The 21,699-nt window shown below is 41.9% G+C and overlaps 2 protein-coding genes across 26 annotated transcripts in view; both read left to right on the forward strand.

Annotated features, from left to right (window-relative positions):
* Positions 1-6,506, forward strand: part of ZBTB38 (zinc finger and BTB domain containing 38) — an 84,058-nt gene extending 77,552 nt beyond the window's left edge. For all 14 annotated transcript variants that reach the window (XM_085512943.1, XM_085512945.1, XM_085512949.1 and 11 more), the window contains one exon: positions 582-6,506. In XM_085512943.1, coding sequence (XP_085369069.1) covers positions 582-4,163 — 3,582 coding nt within the window. In that variant the 3' untranslated portion in view covers positions 4,164-6,506. The remainder of the gene's footprint in view (positions 1-581) is intronic.
* A 1,563-nt stretch (positions 6,507-8,069) lies between these two features.
* The window catches only part of RASA2 (RAS p21 protein activator 2), a 40,149-nt gene continuing 26,519 nt past the window's right edge, over positions 8,070-21,699 (forward strand). For 11 of the 12 annotated variants that reach the window (XR_014933190.1, XR_014933191.1, XR_014933193.1 and 8 more), the window contains exons 1-4: positions 8,070-8,148; positions 12,182-12,287; positions 16,395-16,498; positions 17,445-17,539. Coding sequence is in view for 6 of the 12 variants with exons in the window: in XM_032446466.2 (XP_032302357.2) it covers positions 8,088-8,148; positions 12,182-12,287; positions 16,395-16,498; positions 17,445-17,539 (366 nt within the window). In the remaining 6 variants the exon portion in view is untranslated. Of the gene's footprint in view, positions 8,643-12,181; positions 12,288-16,394; positions 16,499-17,444; positions 17,540-21,699 lie in introns of all 12 variants that reach the window. The other variant, XM_032446468.2, reaches the window with a different exon arrangement.

The following is a 21,699-nucleotide window of genomic DNA, read 5'->3' on the forward strand; positions in this document are numbered from 1 at the left end:
AGCAGTTGTATCCACAGGATCAGGGCAAGTCAGCCTTCCCCATAAGGACTGCCAAATAACTCAACCACGTGCTGGGGGAGTTTCCTCAAGGGTTCAGTGAGTCATTTAGCGTGAATCTGGGCAGATACAGCCTCTGGCACAAATGAAAGCAGCAGCTGTAGTTGCCAGTGAAAGGCACAGGGTGGGTAAGCCATGCAGTGCAGGGAAGATCACCTGCCTCTTGCTAAGGAGCTACAGGTGTCCCTGCATCCTTGATCAGTGCATAGGTATCTGTTGAGGTGGTAGCACAGCTGGAATAAAATGGGGAATGTGCAACAAATGGATGGGATGATGCATCCACGATTGTAGTATCAGTCAGCTGGGAGAAAATAATTTCTACCTGGAGATCGCTCTATATAAATCATCCTGATGTCCTGAGAAGCCAGGTTACCTTTGGTATCATTGGCAGTAGAGAATCTAAGTAACTCCAACATGAAATCTATGTCAAAAGTTAGTACGTTTAAAAAAGAAACTGTAAGAGAAATACAGAACTACAAATTGGATATGTAATTGAAATGAATCCTTTTTCTTTTTCGTTGTAGATGACAGTCATGTCCCATTCAAAGGATCTCAAGGACGACTTCCATAGTGACACTGTACTCTCTATTTTAAATGAGCAGCGCATTAGGGGTATTTTATGTGATGTCACCATAATTGTGGAAGACACCAAATTTAAAGCCCACAGTAATGTGCTAGCAGCTTCAAGTCTTTACTTTAAAAACATATTTTGGAGTCGTACTATCTGTATTTCGGGTCATGTACTGGAATTAGATGATCTCAAAGCTGAAGTGTTTACAGAAATACTGAACTACATCTACAGCTCCACAGTGGTTGTTAAGAGGCAGGAGACTGTAACAGACCTCGCAGCTGCAGGGAAAAAGCTGGGAATATCATTTCTTGAAGATCTTACAGATGTTAATTTTTCAAGCTCCCCCTGCCCTTATGCATACTGCGTTAGTGAGAAGGGGTCTGTCAAAGAGGAAAAACATGAAAAGAGACACGAAGACTCTGCAGTGACAAATGGACCACGAATTACAAATGCATTCTCAATTTTCGAAACAGAAAATAGTTTGTTTTCTCCACTTGATTTGAGGGCAAACTTTAAAAAGGTATCCGAGACAGCACAAACCACCAACGTCAGCCTTGACAGAAGCAACACTTGCAAAGATGCAGAGCCAGGCAGTACATTGGCAGAGCACTCCTACGCCGTTTCTTCAGGGGGAGATACTTTTCAAGGAACGCCTCGCATTGAACAGGAAAGCAGCTCTTCATACAGTGCAGGTGAAGACCACTATGAAAATCTCCGAGCTACACCACTCATTCAGCCAGTAAAACAAGCATGTAGTACTACTCCTAAAGCAGCCTTCAAGTCCCAGGGTACTGGTTCGGCTGTAGCAAAAGTACCAGCCTCTGCGGTAGCCAATGCAGAAGCCCAGCCTGAAACAGCTAATGATCAGAGAATTATTTCCATTCCAAAGCCTCAGAATAAAGCAGGAGATCTCCATTTGTCCAGAGAAGAAGAAAACACATCTGCTAATATCTCTGGATCTGTGACAACTGTTGTTACACCTGCTTACAGCTGTAACTGCTGTGCAAAATCATTCAGTGACAGGGCGTTACTCAGTACTCATCTTCAACTCCATTCAGAGCATCAAGAAACTTTCATATGCAAATACTGCAGCAAACAATTTGCAAATCTAAATATACTGGAAAGTCATGAACAAGTCTGTGTGAGATCAAGTAGCTTATCTGTTCACAGTGGGAATGAACAAAATTTTTCAGATAATTATACTGCTACGGATGGAAGGAATGAGAGTTCATATGCAAACACGGAGCCTCTGTTGTCTGAAAACAGCATAACTGATTATTCTAATGCAAACTGTGCTTTACCAGAAACGGATCACTTGGTTAAAGTTGTTGACGGGCAGATATTATACACTTGCATAGTTTGCAAACGTAGTTATGTAACACTGTCGAGCCTTCGAAGACATGCAAATGTGCATTCATGGAGAAGAACGTACCCGTGTCACTACTGCAACAAGGTATTTGCATTAGCTGAGTATCGCACAAGACACGAGATCTGGCACACTGGAGAAAGGCGGTATCAGTGCATTTTCTGCCTAGAGACTTTCATGACTTACTATATACTAAAAAATCATCAGAAATCTTTCCATGCAATTGACCATCGTCTCTCAGTAAGTAAGAAGACTGCCAATGGAGGCTTAAAACCAAGTGTGTACCCGTACAAACTTTACCGACTTCTGCCCATGAAGTGCAGGCGACTACCATATAAGTCCTACCGAAATTCTACGTATGAAAACGTTCAAACAAGTAGCCAAGTTAACGAAACTGCTTCTAGTAACTGCTTCATTCAGAGTTCAATTAGTTCTGAGCTACCGCCACTGAATTTTCAAAGTAATATATTAACAAACAACAGAACTCTTGTATTGGACACTTCTTCATGTAATGATACAGCATCTTCCACTAATCCTCCGAACTCTTCCTCCTGGGGAGTAGGAATCTTAAATTCTGATCTGCAAAGAGACTTATTCACAGCTGACAAAAGAGTTCCCACTGCTGCAAAAGACTCTGGTTCTCACGAGTATGATTCCTCAGTCGTGTCTTTAACTAATGTGAAAGAAAATTCAACCTCTGTAATCAGTTACAGCAGTTCTGCACCCTCTGTTATAATGCACAGTAGCAGAGTTTCATCAGTAATAATGCACAGTAAAACAATCACTTCTGTAGAAAACAGTAAGACAGAATCGTCTAATAGTGTACCTAGTCAACCTGCAAGTGAAGATTGTAAGTATGGGTCAGATAACTATGGAAAATGTATTACAAAATCAAAACCTATTAAGGAGAAAAAGAAAGCAGTGCTGTGCAACAAAGCAGAAGCAGCTGAGGATATGGAGCACATCCAAGGATCTGGAGGTTCATCTAGCAAAACCACTAATACTTCTGAAGAGTCGAGTAAAACTGAGACTTACATTGCAAAGCCTGCCTTACCTGGAACATCTACTGACAGCAATGTTGCTCCTCTTTGTCAAATAACAGTAAAAATCGGTAATGAGGCTATTGTTAAAAGGCATATATTAGGATCTAAGCTATTCTGTAAAAGGGGACGAAAATCTAAGCACGAGTCCAAACAGGACAATCTAAATGAGGAGTCAGAAATGGAGATAAAAGAGAAAAGCCCGTCTAGGCTCTATAGCTCAGAATGCTTGGAGATGACAGAAATGTGTGATGATGTAAGTGATCAGGACTCCAGTGATAAGCCCTGGAGACCGTATTACAATTACAAACCCAAAAAGAAGTCTAAACAGCTAAGAAAAATGAAGAAGACCAAGTGGAGGAAAAAGCACGGAAATAGGAACACCATTATGGAAAGTCACAGTACGTGCAGTCGAGAGTATGTGCTCAGGAGCACTCCTGAAGACAAGGCAGTTAGTCAAGAGGAGAACACAGAAATGCCCAGTCTTCATTGTGAGCTCTGTGAAGGAGATCAAAACTCCACTACAGAAACTCAAGAACATGTACATTGGCACGTATCTACTTCAAAGCCTTACATTTGTGAATTATGCCAAAAACAATTTCAAAGTCCATCCACATTAAAAATGCATATGAGGTGTCACACAGGGGAAAAGCCCTTCACCTGCAAAACGTGCGGTAAATGTTTTTCAGTCCCTGGAAATTTACAGAAACATGAACGTATTCACCTGGGCATCAAAGACTTTGTCTGTCAGTACTGTAATAAGGCATTCACTTTAAATGAAACACTCAAAATACATGAAAGAATTCATACTGGAGAAAAACGCTACCACTGTCAGTTCTGCTTGCAGAGTTTCCTCTATCTTTCTACCAAAAGGAACCATGAGCAAAGACATATACGTGAGCATAATGGAAAAGGATATGCTTGTTTTCAGTGCCCCAAAATCTGCAAGACAGCAGCTGCTCTGGGAATGCACCAGAAGAAACATCTATTCAAAAGTACAGGTCCACAGGACAGAAAAGAGCAGTTCTGCAATGAAAGCGCTCAGCTGTTGGAAAATCAGCATTTCCTTGGCTCAGAAGGAAGTGAAGGGAAAACCATACAAAATGTAACTCCAGAAGTTGTACTCTGAGTGACAGTTGTGCAAAGAGAAGAAAAATACAAAACTGTATGTTGGAGAAAATGTAGATGCATCGAATGGGGAAAATTCTCCACACAGATAATTTACAAAGGTCTTCATTTAAACATATATCAATATATGCAAACAAAGGAAAAATAACGCTGAAATGAAAAATTTATTATTTGCAATAAAACAAGCTTAATTTGAAAGACCCCAAATAGTTTTGGCAGAACAGACTTCTAGCATACGTGTGGAGAGAAAGAAGGAAAATGCAAGACCAACCAAACTCCTTCTACTTAAAGCTAGAAGAAACTAGCCACTGAACTGTTCTACAGTGCTGTTGTTCAGTCAGAATCATTCTGGACAAAATAAATATGTAAGTTCAAATCATATACTATAGAAGGAATTTTTGCTGCAGAAATCATATGTTGCTTTTTTTTTTTTTTTTAACAAAAGTTAATGTGTTTATAAGCAAATCGTGATTTAGTGTATTCTACAGTGAAGGTGGGCACTGTTTCATCAGTTCGGGTCTGCTGAAGTACAGTTCAGTTTTGGAGTATTTTTCTGTAACTCAACATTTACAAAACATACACAAAAGTATAAACCTTTTTTCCTTTCTGTTCTCAGTTTTGTAGTTACCGTATTAAGCATTAAGTCTGAGTGCTTGTGCAGAAAGTATGCCAGATTAGAGGCGTCACTGGAACGTTTCATGAAGATTCAGTGCAAATCGTAGTAGCCAGTCTTCCAAATGGCAGAAGTTCTGAATGACTGAACTGTAAAGTTGTTCAGGTCATCTGTTGAAAGAAAATTGTTCTCATTAAGTAGTGTTGTTTGAAGAACTCTATAATACAAACGTCCACCTCCTGGTGAGTCTGAAACTGCTGTATTTTAGAAATATCTTTCTTCTCAGTAGAAGAGTAGATAAGAGAGTCTTCCTCCACATCCTGGTGTAATGCCTGGGCTACAAATGACAGTGCAGCTCCCAGTGAATGCTTTGATTTTCGGGAGGAAGAGCTAAAAAATCAGATTTTTGCTTCCATGTACATCCCTGAGGCAGTTTCCATAGATAACAGGGATAGGGCCAATTTGTGGGATTCCTTGTCATCCCTGTGCCTTAAATGCAATATCAGTACTTTGTACGTCCCAGTGTCTCACCCCAGGCAAGCTTCATCTCAGTGTCCCTTGGCCAAGCACGGTAGGCCCGGAGCAGAGAAGCAGCAGCATCGTGTTGCTGGAAGAAGCCACGCTGGCCTTTCTGCTTCCCTTCTCCTGCCACACCACAATGTTCCGGTGGGCCTTCTGACTGAGCAGTTTGCATTCACCAGGAATCAGAGGGTGAGCTTCTGAAAGAAGACATCACTGCAATTAATAGTACAGTTAGTCACAAAATAGTGTTAATTTAAACCAAAACAAAGAGGTTTAAAAAGTTGAAGAGGTTAAATGTCTACAAGTTGCATATTATATCATAGGGCTCTGTTGTACTCGATCTGCACTTCCAATTTGTTATGTACATTCATTGTTACAAAGTGTTAAAAGTGTTTTAAGTCTGGACAAAGGTCAGTGAACCTCAACTTAATTCTATGTGCAAATATGGTACACAATTTGTTTACTTGGTTTTCCTGAATATTCTAAAGGAAATTATAGCTTGGGTATGATAAAATTACAATTGAAATTATAGTACAGTATTGATTGAAGTAATAATGTAGTCCGCTTATTTATCCTGTCATTGATGAACGCTGTGAACCCTTTGAGAAATGTTTGGTTTCATAGCAGTTTTGGTTCCATTTTCAATTAGGATAATAGCAGAATAAACACAGGAAAGTATGATGATGTTTCAAAGAAAGTACACGAGGATATTTTCTAAGTGGACTTGTATGATGATGATAATTATAGACCAAAGCAAATAAGGTAGAATATTTATACATATAAAGATAATTTTACAGATATTTTATATAACTGTATAGTTCATAAGAAAAATATTGATAGCTTGTGTTAGGTTTGGGGGGGGTTTGTATATTTTGATAAAAACACAATGACTTTGTAACTCTGTATATTATCTACAGTTTATAGCAAAGGAGTTTTAAGATGGCAATGTCATGTTTATAGTTCAGTTGTGGCACTTTTACTACAAGTAACACGTTGAAGTAATGAGTTAAGTATTAATGACCAAATTAGAATTAAAATAAGTGTAAGAGAAAGTAAATACTGTATGTTGTCAAAGACTGTAATTTGCTGCATCTGTATTTTTGTTTAGAAGAAAATATTAAATGCAGATGTTAAGGATTGATAAAGAGTCTAATTTTATTTTTAGAGTTATTATAACTGTTTTTGCTTGATTAAAATAACCTCTTCCTATTTTTCTGTAAGTCTCTCCATTTTTTAAGTTCATACTTAATCTGTACAGTCCAGAGATACGAATCTTCTACCATATGTTTCATTATAAGATTAAGCAACAGTTGCCAAATGCTCCCTCTGTTAAAGTCAGAGCAGTGAATTGAGAACACGCCAGAACTCAAGGGAAGTGCCAGTGTCTGCTGCATCCTGCAGTAATGGGTGAACAGAATCTACCTGTTGGGTACCTTAAAGGAGTGGAAGACAGGTAAACTGCGGTTAATGCTTTGCAGCATCTTAAACGTGTTTTCATGATGACCTACAACTTTAAAAATCTTACTTAAAAATCAAATTCTGATGGTATAGATTGTGTGTGTATCTTATGCTCTGCACTTCCAAGGATTTGGAACTACTGCCAATACATGTAGTGTCTTCACTGCATAGAGAATATGAAGATACGAACCCCCTTCAGCTGGGTGTCACTCTTCTGTAACTTGCATTTAGATTAAATTTAAAGCTCAATTATTTAGAGCATCTGGGGCTGGTCCTCAGTAGAGATGTATACCTAAACAAAGGGAATCAGAAGTTGGCTACATATATTTATTTTCTGACCTATTTAAAAAACTAATTAGAAGTTACTTCAAAGAAAGGTGATGTTAAGTTAAACGGTGAACTCCAGCTGTCATGTAACCCTCAAGAGTGTTGTGGCAGAACTGAAGTCACATATCTGTGTCAGAACTGTTGCGACACAGCTCACCATGTTGACCATACCTCGTCCTTCCCTGCTGAAGAGGTTTCTGTCCCAAAGCTCTCAGCTCTGAGCCTGGGTTCAGCACCCACAGGGCAGACAACCGTAGGTGATCAGATCCCTCAGTTTGTGCTATTGAGGAAGCCGTCACTTCGAGCAGGTAAAAATCAGCTCATACAAACCCGTGTCTTTGTGTGAGTTAGCGATGTGCGTGCACACAAACCCCCACATCGCAGCGTGCTGAAGCTGCTCCTTGTCCCCTGAGCTGCTCCTGCCGCCTTTGTCTCTTTTCCTTTAACCTGGTGCGGAGTATGGGAGCGAAGAGGGAATTTCACAGCTGCTGGAAAACCGGCAGCACTGGGGCTGGCTTTTGTTTGACAGCCCAATTACAGGCTCCGTGCCATGTCATAGCGGTGCGATGGGCTGTTACACAGAGCTGACCGGGCAGAGCCCAGCTGGGCCCATCGGTGTTGGGGTCGGTGCTACCGCACATGGAACGCGGAGCAGCGCTCTGTGCCGGCAGCAGGACGCGCTGTGAGCGCGGCAATGCGGGCGTCCAACGTGCTTCAGCCTACAGCTTCTGTCTCCTGCGGACGCCGCACGCAGGACAAAGCCGAGCTGGGCCCGGCGGGACAAAGCCGGAGCGACCCCGTGAAGTGCCAGCACAGCTCGAACCGAACCGGGCCGAACCCGGCACAGCGGGGCGGCACCGCCCCACGAGGGCTGCCGGGACACGGGCCGAGTGCGCACGCGCCACAGCGCCGCTCCGTGGCGGCCCCCGAGGGCGGAGTGAGGCGGGACGGGCCGGTCCTTCGTGCATCGCTCCTCCCCCGTCCCGCAGTGCGCAGGCGGCGGCGATGGCGGCCCAGGACGGCGGCGACGAGGTGCGGGTGCTGCAGAGCCTGCGGGGCAAGATTTGTAAGTGCGGGCGGAGCGGGACGAGCCGGGATGTGTGACGGCCCGGCGGGAGGGTGCCGAGCCGAGCTATCGCCGAGCGATCGCCGCCGCTTCTCCGTCCTTGCGGCGGGGCGGCATCGCCTCACGGCGGCGCGGGGAGCCCCGGGGCGGGGGCGGCGCGATGGCGGCGGGAGCGCGGTGTGTGTGTGTCTGTGTGTGTGTGTGCGTGTGTGTGTGTGCGTGTGCGGGCGGGGCGCCGCGCTGTGCTGTGTTGTGTGTATGCTGTGCTGAGCTGTGCCGTGCCGTGCTGTGTTGTGCTGTGTGTGCCGTGCCGTGTTGTGCCGTGCTGCGCCGTGCTGTGTCGTGCTGTGTCCGGCACGTGCCGGGGGCTCCGGGAGCGCACTCCGCCCGGGCCGTATCGCCGCCCTCCCAGCCCCGCACGGCGCTGTTTGTCAAGCGGCGGTTGCGAAATGATCCGCGTTCAGGAAGTCGGCGGTGGAACGGAGTTCTGAACGGTCAGCGGAGCTTCAGCGCCTTTGTGCCGTGTGTGAGTGTGTGTGAGAGGCTTTATTTTGGTGGTTAGGAAGTGCTGACTAAAAATACCCCGCGTTCCGTACCATGGGAAGCGGAGCTGAGCACGCGGCGGGAGGGGACGGCGCTGCGGCTGCGGAGCGCAGAGCAACAGGATGTGAAGCGCTTCCTGCCGCACGGCACGAGCCCCGCTCAGCTCCTCGCTCACGCGGCCCAGAACGGAGCGAAGAGACGCGGGGCGGGTTCGGCCGGGGCGGGGATCGGGGGCTGCCCGGTGTCTGCGGCCCGGAGCGTGTTTAAAGCCCGCGCCGTGCGGAGCGGGTTTGCCGTCATTAATTGGGCTCGTTCATCGCGGCCGGAGGGGCAGAGCCCGGTGGCAGCAGGTGGCACGGAACTACCGCGGGCTGCTGCTGGAGCCAGGTCAGAGCTGACAATTGACGCGTTTAATGATGCTGCGCTGCTGCTTGACTTCTATCCTGGAGTCGCAGAACGGCTCGGTTTGGAGTTGCTGATCTCATGGCTTGTGCAGGGCTCCCAGCTGCTGGATCCGGCACCATTTGGGGCTGCACAGGCACATCCAGTCTGGCCTCGGGCACCTCCAGTGATGGGGCATCCGACCCCTCTCTGTGCAGCAGTGCCAGGCCTGGCTGCCGCCCGCAGGGTGTTTGTCAGCAGCTGAAAGCAGCAATTCGGGGAGTCTGTGTTCTGTGGTACTGAACTGAGCACCAATATTGCCTGAGGTATTAGAAGGTGAACCCCTGGGTTTCTCAAAACACTTGAAGCTGCTTTTATTGATCTACATAAGTGTGCTGGATGGTTCCCCCGGTTACAAAGTAACTCTGAATGTTGCTGCATTCTGCAACCTGGTAAAGTGATGGCAAGCGGAAGGTGGTGCTCCTTCCTTCGTGTGGTGGGGCACTGTGAGCAGCTCAGGTGTGTCCCATCTCCTTCGTGTCTGGTGCTTGATCCCCGTTAGCGCTGTGTTACAGTCACACTGTGTATCTGTTGAACTTGAATTGATGTGCAGTGAGTTGCTCTTACAACTAATGTGTAATGTGAAAGTGGTATGAGAAGTTCAAGCTTATTGAATACTGTGTTGCTAAATTGATGTTGCTTTAACACTGAGTTTTTATTAGAATCACAGCTTTTTCAATTTGCTTAGGCTTGAGTTGATGTTGCTTTGAAGCAGGGCTTTACAACATAGTTGCACACAGAACCCAAACAGTGCTCTGTACATACTTTAAAATCTGAACCAAACTACATAGTTGACAGAAGTTTTTCTTTACTATCATTTTTTTGCTGTTTACCCCAAGGACGATGTTGAGTGTCAGCAGAGACAGTTGAAAAGACAGTCAGCTGGTCAGTCATAGTTATGGATTTACCTTTTCAAAATAGAAGGGTCGGTGTTTATTATTAGTGATGCGTTTTGTACTTGTGCTGCTGGGTTGGGCTATGAAGTATGGTGTGCAAATAGCTGTCCTATGGTTTATAGTGTTGTTACATCTTAGATGTTTTAAAACAGGGTGGAGGACTTTCAGGGTATTAACCCAAGTTCTAAGATGCTGATAACGGAGTGTGCTCATTGTGGTCGCTAATTACAAACCCCAGCAGCAGACCCCCTGCAGATAGTGGCCTCTCGTCCATTTCCTTTTGTTTTTCATAAGTGTTAACAAGTTTTCTGCTTGAAGGTCATCTTCCATCTCATACTTGTGTAATTTTTTCCTCACTGTCTCACTGGTCGCTTTCTGTTTAGCTCCATTTTGAAATCTAAAGGCATTCAAAACCAGTTCTGTACATATCCCTCGGTCTGTCAGCATTAAGGGTGATGTTTAAAAATAATACCTGTGCTTCCTCCTTTCCCACACCCAAGTTGCTGACGAGCTCCCTGGTGCTTCGGAGAGCAGAGCTTTACCTGGGGGAGTTCCTGCAGTGTGCACAGGGTGTCCGTGCCTTCCCAGTGCATGTATCCCTGGCTTCCAAAGCGCAGCAGTGGCTCAGCCTGCTCTGTTCAAGCATCCCGCTCTGCTCAGTGCTGTGGGGACTCTTCAAATACCAGACTGAATTGGTTGAATTTAAAGGCCACCACTGATGTATGATTAGGACAAAAGGTGTATGTTTGGTGGCCCTGCTAGGCAGGGGGGTTGGAACTACATGATCCTTGAGGTCCCTTCCAACCCGGGTAATTCTGTGATTCTGTGATTAGGCAAAAAGAGAAAACAAAGCTCTTCTGCTTTAATATCTTAACAGCATAAACAGTGAAGCTTATTTTCCAACATGCTTCACATCTGTGATTTTTCCAACAGGAACACGCTTGTGACAAATCTGTCTTTCAGGCTGCAGACTTTGTAGGTGGAGGTGGTGTGATTTTTAGACGTGATACATAGTGAAAATCAGCAATTCATGTAGCTGTGGCCACGTTACTCTTCAGTACCTTATCTGAAGTTCAGATAATTTTGATGCAGTGTTTTCTGTGGGAGGCATCACCAGTAGGAGTGGAAGTGAATAGGACTGTCAGAGCTGCTGGCTGCAGCCGAGTCCTGAATACAGTTTTGGTTGCCTGTGTTAAAGATCAGAATTATAATGGTGTAAGACAGAGAAGAACTGCACAGCAATTAAGAGCTCCTCTCTGTAGGAGTGAGGATCAAAAAAGCCTCATGCCTGTCATCAGGATATAAGGTGACAGGGACCCATTCCTGTCTTCAAAGAAGAATGCACCAGAGGGGACATAACTGCTTAAGCTGATGGGCAGTATTGCCATAAAGATGGGGAGGTGTCTACAGTGTTGGGATTCTGGACAAGTAGTTGGAATATGGGGAAGTATTCTTAGCTGTACCCACTTAGAAGTAACTATTTCAGGAAGGGGCTGCCTGGTGCCCAGCAGAGGTTGGTGCAGTGGCCTGTGCTCAGCATCCAAGAACTCTCAGTTCTTCCCATCTCATTGGAAACTTTTTCATGTTCTTACATGTGTTGCATTTAGTCAATCTATTTTTTTCTCCCCTTTCCCTACTAAACTAGACATTAGGGGGGAAAAAACCACCAGTTCTTGTAGCTGAATGTTTGGAAATGCATCAATCAGCAATAGCTGTTCATTATGAAAAATGAAGTAGATTTGACGGGTTGGGTCTTATTAATCAGCTTCCTGCACGGAAGATGTTTAAGGAGATACTGCTGAGCAAACAGTAGCTCAGACATTGTCTGTCTTTGTGTTGGGAGGTAATGCTGGGTTGCCCCAGGCTGGGACTTCTCAGCCTCAGTGCCCTCAGGCCTGGAGGGAGGTGCAGGTGCTGCAGGCGGCAGTGCTGGTGAGGCAGCGTGCTGTCATCTTCCTGGCAGCTCTCTCCATATCACACAGAATATAAACAACTCTCTGGGTGCATAAGGGAGCAAATATGGAAATGCATGTTGGGTGAAAGGACAGACTTTGGATGTCCCTTAGAACAGAACTTTTGTGTGTTTATCATCTTGTTTTTTCCCCTCATTACTTACAGTTGTTTGGTTTTGTTTTTTTTTTTTTTGCTTACAGATGATGCCAAACATTTGGTACCCAACAAGATGAGAGACTTTTTCTGTACCATAAATTTGGACCAAGAAGAAGTTTTTCGTACGCAGGTAGTTGAAAAATCTTTAAGGTAAGCTTTGTTTTTTTACATGGAAATTGTAACCTAGACAGTCTGAGTCCTGAACAAAAGCAAGACTTGTATCAGTGTGCACGTGGCTTTGCTCCTGCCTCTTTGACATGAGAACTGACTTGTGGTGACTTCTCAGAAGCGTTACAGCAGTGTGCAAATCGTAAGAGTAGTGGAAAAAAGACAAAATGGAGGCTTATGGGTACCACAGTGCTTTTAAAATGAAACATGCTGAAACAGATTCTGCTGTTACTCTGTTCCATTCCATTGGGCAGCGTAACGTTCTTTTCCTTGCCAGGTTATTTTCAAGGGAAAGAAATCTGCTCCATCTCATCTCTCCGTGTCATTTCCTACTCCTGACATGTAGTCACTGTGCAGTGGTGGAATTCTGCTCTTAGCGTCTGTCTTGTAAAACCTGTTTGCAGAATGGAGGAACTTGAACTTTTCCATGTATAAGGGTTTTGTTTGCTGTGGGATGTTCCCCTGGGTAGGCCTCATTCCCTCCTGCAAGCTTTGTTGCAAGAACTGCAACCTGTACTCTCGCAGAACAACTTGCTGTGCCTCTCTGGGCAATACTTAGCTAGAGGTTCTCTTAATTTTTATGTATTTCATAAAATTGTATTCCCTTTAAAGAGAGGGGAATATGTTCACTTTAAAGAGGTGTCGTGCTGATGCACTTGAATCATGTGAAAAAGAACAAACAACTGCGTAGTGAAACATTAGTAAAAGGAATCACCTTGGATTTTTAACAGTATTGAAAAGTACCTGACACTTGAGAATGGTGCCACTGGTATCTCACAGAGGGAAGAAGAAAAATCTGTATAATGTGACAGTTTTGGGGGTGTCTCAATCGACACTCCAAATGGACAGATTTCAGGTGACATTAAATTTATATTCCCAACTCTAGAATGTTTTATTAACCAAAAGTCAGTGTTCTGAAGCACTCTTCACCTGTAGGTGCCTTTTAGCCTCTCCTGGCTATGTAGGCAACTGCCTTTGCTTCTCTGAATGACATCTGTATGAAGTTAAATCCACAACATGAATAGGGTTTTGTACAAACTGATGAAATACAGGAAGGTAAAGCATCTGCTGGTAGCAGCAGCCAGAGCTGGATGCTTAATGTTGTATTCCTAGGATGTGTGCACTTCTGAAGGCAGACACTTGTTCTGGAAGCTTAATTATACCATCCTGTTGCTTATTACTGTATTAATCTAGAGTACCTTCGTAACCTAGGGCTACTGGAAGGGAAGTGACAGTTCTGTATTGTGTTAGCTTCAAAACTGCACATTGCTTTCCAGTAAGCTTTAATATGGTATTTCTTTCTTTTTTAAAATTACTTACTGACTTATTTGCACAAGTAATTCATGGTCTGTTTTTGTCACTATATTCTAGTCTGCAAACTTGAACTGAATCTAATCCAAATTATATTCTGCAGGTCTGTGGTAGTTATACATCTGTGGAAGTAGTTATCATTAGAATTGAAATGGTCTTTGGTTCCAGTGATTGAGAACCAGGGACAAAATGCATTTTTTAAGTGTGCAAATATTTTTGGGTTTCCACCAGCAGTGGTGATGTTTTGAAGTACAGTTGTGAAGCAAATGAGTTTTCAGAGAGAGCTGAAATATGAATTAATAGGAAGGAGATGGTGGCTAATGACTCAGTAATGGTTCCTGACACTGCGAGGGATTTCTGTGGATTTTGAAGAAGTTACATTTTTTTTCCCTGGAAACATTAAAGAAGTTTGAATCTCCACAAATTTCCGTGGTCAGATATGAGGAAATGGGGGGAGGCAGCAGTGTGTTGTTTTTTTGGTTATGGTTTTAAAATGAATTGTTTTGTTTTCCAAATTGAGCTGTGTGCCAGTGCAGGGTCAGAGAAGGAACTGAATTCTAGTTGTATTTATCAAACAACAGGTCTTGTGCCTCATGCTTTGCTAAAGAGTATCCAGCCACTGATTCATAACGCATTGGTGATAATCTGGGTAAGGAGAAATGTGTTAACACAATGCATGATTGGAACAACACAGTGCTTGCTGTTAATGTTTGTCAGTGACTGATTTCTTTTTTCTATTTTTTTGCTGTGTTGGTGAATTTCATTCTCCGTAGCCTTAGGATATGGCTGCTATACAGGCTGCTGGAAAGCTCTACTGATAGTCTCCATCCCACAGCAGAAAATCGTTATCTGATTGTAGTTATAAGAATTGTGTAGATCTGGTAAAAATAAGGAGTCAGCACTTAGTGATGCGTGGTGGTTGTTTGCCATCTTCTGCTCCCGACTGAAGCTGAGTTAGTGGCAGAATTTCCCTCAACGCCAGTACCAGCTTCTTCATCCGCTGTTCACACTTTCCACTGTAATAACTTTGTTTTAACTGCAGCTATTACTGTGTAGCTAGTCAGGGAGCCATGTTGTGAACCTGACCTAAGTTAGAAATAAGCCCTCATTTCATCTTCTAATGAGTTATTGTGTCAATACAGTTAGAATAGGCAGTTAAAGCAATAAGGAAATTGGGGCTGCTTAAGCCTGCACTGCTGCTAAAGGTAATGCTCAGAGATCTGTAGCTTCAGTAGTGCTGCTGACAAGAACATGGTTCCCTAAGTGAGTTGAATTTGTTGGTATGAAATGAGAGGAAAAGCGAGGAGCTGAAAAACTAGGAGAAAGTTTTTCAACTGTGAATCTTTGTTACATATCAGTATAATGTGAGGTGTAGTAATGATTCATATACTTTGGAGCCTGTTGTGAAAATGCTGTGTTGGAACTAAATGAACATTTTAACTTCTGAACTGCTTTGTAATGAATTCCTGGGGCTAAAACCATTGATTCTGAGAATAGATTGGAATAATTTGGAATGCTGGATTTTGCACATGGGATTTTTGGCACTGGTCAGCAGTTGTTTTATTTAATGAAGTGTTGGAACTTGAGATTTGGTGACTTTATTTATTTTGAGGGGGGGGAAGAGTGGGTATGATATCCTATTTGACTATCAGCGGGTGGTTCCAAAGGTAACATGTTTGTGCTACTTGAATAAACGGGTATTTTAACTGTACGACATCAGCCAGGTACTTTACTAGGAAACAACAACAGAAACTTAATTGCTGGGTGTGATCCAGTTGTCATTGTGATGGTTTTCTGTAGAGAGGAAGTGGAGGCTAAAATCCATTTCACAGAAGCTGAACATCTGTGCTGATAATACGGCACTGTAAATGACAGTGTATGAAGTCTGTAGGAATCTGGTCATTCTGAAATAGGAGACGTTGTGATTGTATTTTATTTCCGGAGCTCACAAATTGCAGTGGCACAAACAGCATTGTGGTTCTGTTCAGTCTGCTGGAATGTAAACGTCTCAGTGCTGGCTGTGGCTGGGTGCATAAGTTTTCCCTCTGTTTAATGGGTGTATGCATCCCTTGAGTGGGAGGGTACCAAATACTCTCTGTATGAAATGGCTCTGCAATACAGAGGAACTCAGATTTTCTTTTTTCTTACACAGAAAGCTTTTCAAATACTCGTTTTCGTTATTTGTTACAGCATGGATGGCTGTGAATATTCTATTAGATTTAATTAGGTGGACAAGTACGGTGATCGTTTCATCATATGGGAATAAGTGTGGGTTTGAGATGAGCGTTTCTATCTTTCAGTTGCACTGTTCTCTTCTGCTTATGGCTTCTTTTTACAGGTCTGAATCTTTGAGCATCGGGCACGGCAGAAGTTAGAGCAAAACATGCTGGCAGTTAGTGAATTGGTTCCTGAGTTGTGTTTTACTGTGATTTAACTGTGTATGGAATAGAAAAATGTATTTTTTCTATTTCCAGAAATAATTTGTTTAAGGATGATGGGTTGGGAGCCAACTAGAATGACTTCAAGACAGGAAAATGTAATTGAAATTACAGGAAAGATGGCACTTTCTGTATGCTCTAATTTCTGTCTATTTCTTGAACACTTGCCAATTGTTTTTGTGCAGTGTGATTGTATGTTCTGTCATGAAATGACTGTAGGTGGCTTGGATGACAGATCAGCATTGTGGTCATCACAAAAATCAATAAAAACGTAGCATTTCAACGTCCGCAGTATGAATCACACCAAGTGTCTCCCTTAATGTTCTGTTTTTCTTTTCAGCCCCTATTTTGGGGAGGAGTTTCTCTTTGAGATTCCAAGAACATTCCAGTGGTTGTCCTTCTACATTTATGATAAAAGTGTTCTACAGAAAGACTTGCGCATAGGTAAGTTCTGGGTACTCTCTGCATTTTGTGTAACATTCAGTTTTCAGTAACTGGTTTTATGGGTATAGTTATTAAACTAATGAATTTTCAAAAACGTGGCAGGTAGTGCTCCTAAATATTTATTTAAAGTTTGAAAAATGGGATTTGTTTTCTTGCTTTATTATACTTTCAATTGTATTATTTAAATGGTGCATTTATTTTTCTAGGCTAATGGAACATCTTGTATAATACATTTTGAAATATTTTTTTTCTCCAATTCTGTTCCAGTGCAATAAAATATTGATGCTTGATGCCACTACTTTTATAGATCTAAAGAGTTACTTGATTTTGTAGTTGTGGAATAATTCTTAAACCTATAAATAGACTTCTTTTCTCTGCCAGTGCAACATGTAAATCTAGTACTTAGAAGTTGCACAAAACATTCATGACTGAAAAATGACAGGAGGGGGATTAATTTCACTATCTAATGGCTTTATCACAGCTGTTAGTTGCATATAAAATTGCTGTAAAGCTCTAAGTGTCTGCTGTGGATGTGGACTTCATGTTACTTGAACTGAGGAAGGAAATAATTTGTACCAGGATACCAGATAATTTGGTATAATAACAGCCTTCCAAATAGCAGGCAGAAGAGCAGAAGGCCTCTATCTTCAAATTGCTATTTAAATATTCTTCAGCACCGTTAGTCTTCTCTCAGATCTTTGCTGTTATTTTTAGCCACAAGTGTGTTCTTGTACTTAACCTTGTTATTAGTGGTATCCAAGATAATTCATCAGAAGTAGCTTAATTGGCTTTGTATGAACACTTACTGCTTTACTTCTACTTCATGTTCTTTGTTTCTATGAGCTTTTCACATAGCATCATTGTCTTAAAAAAAAAAAAAAAAGAAGTTTTTAAGCACAGATCAGCCCTATTGAGGTACATGTGCTTTTATCTCCCTCTGCTATAGGAAAGGTGGCAATCAAAAAAGAAGACTTATGCAAATACACAGGGAAAGAGAACTGGTTTACGCTTCAGCCTGTTGATTCTAACTCAGAGGTTCAGGTAACCGTTAAATTGCACACTTAAACTTTTTCAAATTACAATTACATGTGTTTATATTTAGACTGTTTTGTTGAGCTGTGACAGACAGTTCAACATCTGTGTAATTCTTGTGAGTCAGTTTGTTTCTGCTCAATTAAAGAGTAACACAGTCAGTTTTTCTAAACAGTGTTGCTCCTTGTGATGCTTCTCAAAGCTTGTAGTAGATCTGAAGCAGCTGTTTGCGAAATGTCTAACAGTATTTTGATGCCAAAAAAACTCTGATGCAAGGGAAGCTATGTAATAATTCAGACAGCTGAATGATTTAGGATACTGCTGAGTAGTTTTTTCATCTGAAATGTTGATTGTGTAATGTGAAATGGCAGTGTCTCCAAATTGAGAATTACTTGTGCTGTACTCATACATTTATTTCATTCTCAAATACTTTCCACATGCAGCATTAAATAAGCTGTGCCTTGGAGTTCTACTTCCTCTGTGCTTCACATCCTTTGGGTGGGATTGTTATAAGAACATTTATAGTGCCATGTCTCCAGAGCTGTAGCTATTGCTGTCTGTTCTTCGCCTATTCTGAAGTAAATGCAGCCATGTTCTTGGGACTCCGTTAGCCCTGTTGCTGGATACCCAATTTAGTAAATTTTAACTTCAGATATTCCCAAGTCTTGGCTTCCTTTCTGGAATTAACCAGAACTGAACTTGCTGGTTCCTACAAAGTAACAATAAAATGGTGGTGGAGGAGATGTGGAGGTTTAGGGATTGGTCACTTCCTAAAACCAGCATGCTTTGTAGTAAACTTAAGATTTCTAGGATCACAATCCGCTCCTAATGCAGAAGGTCTACACCATCTGTGTCTTTTTCTGTTCTGGTTCCACAACTCCGTACTGGTAACTGTTAATCAGAAGTGGAGGTGATTAAAAGTAGAGCAGAGTAAAAATACTGTATCCTTGAGTTCATACAAGATTTTGGTTTTGCTGTGTATGAAATAATTCCAAGATCGTTTTATCTTACATGCTTGCACAAGCTTTTTCAATTCCTTTGCTTTCTTTTCCTTCTCAAAATAGAGATTACACAAATAACACTGGTAAGTGAGTTGATGTTACTATCAGCTGCCTTACTTTTTTTTAATCACTCTTATCTAGATGATTTTTGTTTGGTATGCTGTGCTGCTTTTGCTGATGCATGGAACTATGCCACTCAAGCTGCCTTGCTGAATAACCTGAATTAAGTAGTGTGGTCCAGATGCTTTAAACTGGTGGATAAACATCTTTGTACTGTCGTAACTGATGATGTGGTAGCTATAATTGCATCAGGTGTATTACACTGATGTAAAAACTTGATAGAACAGATCTTGCATCCCTCTTTAAAACAAAGTCAATCTCAGGTGAGAAATTGTCCTTTTACCCTTTTGTGTATGTTTTTAAAGGCGGGTGTGGGTTGTGTGTCCCTTCTCATGGCCATTGAAAGATGTATTAAAAAAATTACTAGATGTGGATTTTTAGCCAGCGTCTGTTCTGTGCTGTGTTCTTAGCTGTTTTTTTTTGTTTGTTTTTGTTTTTGTCTCGCTGCTGGTAACAATGGTATAAATGGATATTATCTTCCTTAAAAATTTCTGCTGTTCATTAGCTCTCAAAAAGTACACATAAATGAAAGAAAGCTAAGCAAATAAAGCAGTATTTGAAGAGCTGAGCAGAACAGTACATATTTAACTGCAATTGGTACAAGCTTCTCAGCAAAAAAGAAACCCTTCAAATTTTCTGAAATTCCTATAGCCTCAGGTTGCTGGTGAGGCGATTCTTGGGATTATTTGCCTTTCCTTTTTTTAAATCTTTATACAGCTGGCTTGAAATAAGATCATAGTGTTAAACAAGACCTTGTTCTGTTCTGTTACTTGTAACATGAGAGAAAAATCTTGGAAGATTTGGTCTACACTTGCTAAAATGTGTAGGGGCAAGAAGTTTTACACACTTCTAAGGCTTCTGAAGGTAAAGTTAATGTTTACCGATCTTGTAACATTGATAGGCTGTGTAGGTTTTATGATTGTAGTAGTGTACTTTCAGTACATTCCCCTGGTTTTCCTGAAGAATGCATAGGTTTGTTTGAAAAAGTGGAGACTGAGGTTCAGATTGACATCTGCAAACTTTAAAAAGAGGAAAGATCTGGGTAGAATGAACCATGCAGGGTTGGCTGTGTTCGTTCTGTGGGCCGGTACATAGTGCTGGGATCTTGGTGGTGAAGGCACTAAGATGTGATGTATTTCAGAAACGTGGTGTAAGTTGCTTTAATTGAGAATGAGAGAGATAGAGGTATGTATAGAGATTTATGCACCGATCTTACAGTTATATAATTTGTGGAGTACTCTGGAGTTCCAGTTTTCCTTCACTTATTCCCGCAAGTCCAGTAGTTTGTGATGTTTTTTTCCCTCATCAGGTTGAGGGAAATGAAAAGTGAGGACAGAGTTCAAGAGAAATACTGCAGTTTCTGATACTGGGAGAGGAACCAAAGCATAACTGTTAGTCTTTCTAACTCTGTTTAACCCATGTAATCAGGTAGCACCCAATTGTTGGCTACTTCTGAGACAAATGAGTGTGAATATCGTTCTTTTAAATTGAAAGGAGAGAATATGTTAGGAAGGAAACATACACTGCTGGCAGTTCTCTGGTGGTAAACTTGCAGCAAAATGTGAAATGTGGGCATAGTATCTAAGTGCGTATTGGCATATACGAAGTACATTTGCCAGTCCAGTTTTCACAGAAGAGCTTTAGAAAACTTGAATTTAGTATTGATACTTGTTATCTTTTGTAATGTGGAATTAATTGAAGTATTGGAATTGTGAGGAGGAAAAGTCTCAAAATAGGGTATTAAAATGCAGTAATAATTCTAAACGCAAAACCACGCTACTGAATTGCTTCAGAGGTTCTGAAATTTGGGCTAGAGGTTTGGACACACTGTTTCTGGCCTCTCTGTTCTTATGCCTAACAGCTCCATCTTCTTCTAGTCAGTATCGGGAAAGATAATTGTTAATCCATTGGTAAAATTATAACGGTGCCTATCTGCTTTTGAATGTTCCTGAGATCTGCAGGTGGAAAGTGCTTTCCTATAAATCATGCTCATTTATTGTATGGGATGGCTGATTTCTCTTCACTGTGTGCATTATGTCAAAAGCTCTGATACAGATCTGCAGATCAGCAGCTTTAGGAAACTATCGTGCTGTTCTCAACAGATAACATGAGTGTTCTTCAGATGCTCCCTGCTTGTCAGAGGAGTGATCACTTAGCTCTGGTAAAATGGCTGTACTTGTCACAGTGCTGAGTTTGATTCACTCGAGCTCTAAATACTGTTCTTAGGAGCAGTAAACTGTTGTACTGCTCCATGCAGAACTCTTTTATTTATTTGGGGCTTTTTTGTTGATTTTTTTTTTTTTTCTTTTTCCTAAGAGCAAAAAAGATGTTTAAGCCATTCATAAGGTCTGCTTACTAAAAAGTACTTAGGCCAGCTATTTCCATAAATACTAGCTGTCTTGTCCTTTTGCTTCTCATTCAGTAAGTTTGCCTTATAAGGCTGTTGGCATGCTTCTCAGTATCCTGTTTTTATTAGGTAAATCTATTTTTGTAGTTGAGTTTCTCTGCTTGACAAATATTTTCTTAATGTACCTGTGTTCCAGTGCATGTAGTAACAGTTTGCAAAACACTTGGCAGGCATCCCAAATGTTTCCTTAAAAAAGAAACCTTACTTCTCCTCCCGTGTGATGTACAGAGAGAGAAATGCAGCCTTTGCTGCAGGGGATTGGCAATAATGATGTTTCAGTTTCATGACAAGACATCCATACATCAGAGGTGCCTGCACTGTCAGCTAAGGGTTTTCTTTCCATTTTGGTGCCATTGGAACAGAACTGTAGTTGAAGTTATAGCTTCAACCCTTTGAAAAACTATGGAATAACCTTCTGGGTCCCTGCTCTGACTCTTGCCAAATTCACTGTATTGCTGAATGAGAACCATAACCACTGCAGATGGTTTTCGGATGTTTCATTTAGTAAATGGACAAATCCCAAATATGCTGAGGAGAACGTGGTACTGATTAAAGACTGTGCTGCTGTCTTGTTACACTAGATGTGAAAGCCAGCACAAGCAGCCAGTGAAATGAGTAGCATTGTTGTTCAGGCTGCGGAT

Source organism: Coturnix japonica, chromosome 12 (assembly GCF_054131305.1).
Source record: "Coturnix japonica strain WE chromosome 12, WE-NBRP24, whole genome shotgun sequence".
Classification (NCBI taxonomy): domain Eukaryota; kingdom Metazoa; phylum Chordata; class Aves; order Galliformes; family Phasianidae; genus Coturnix; species Coturnix japonica.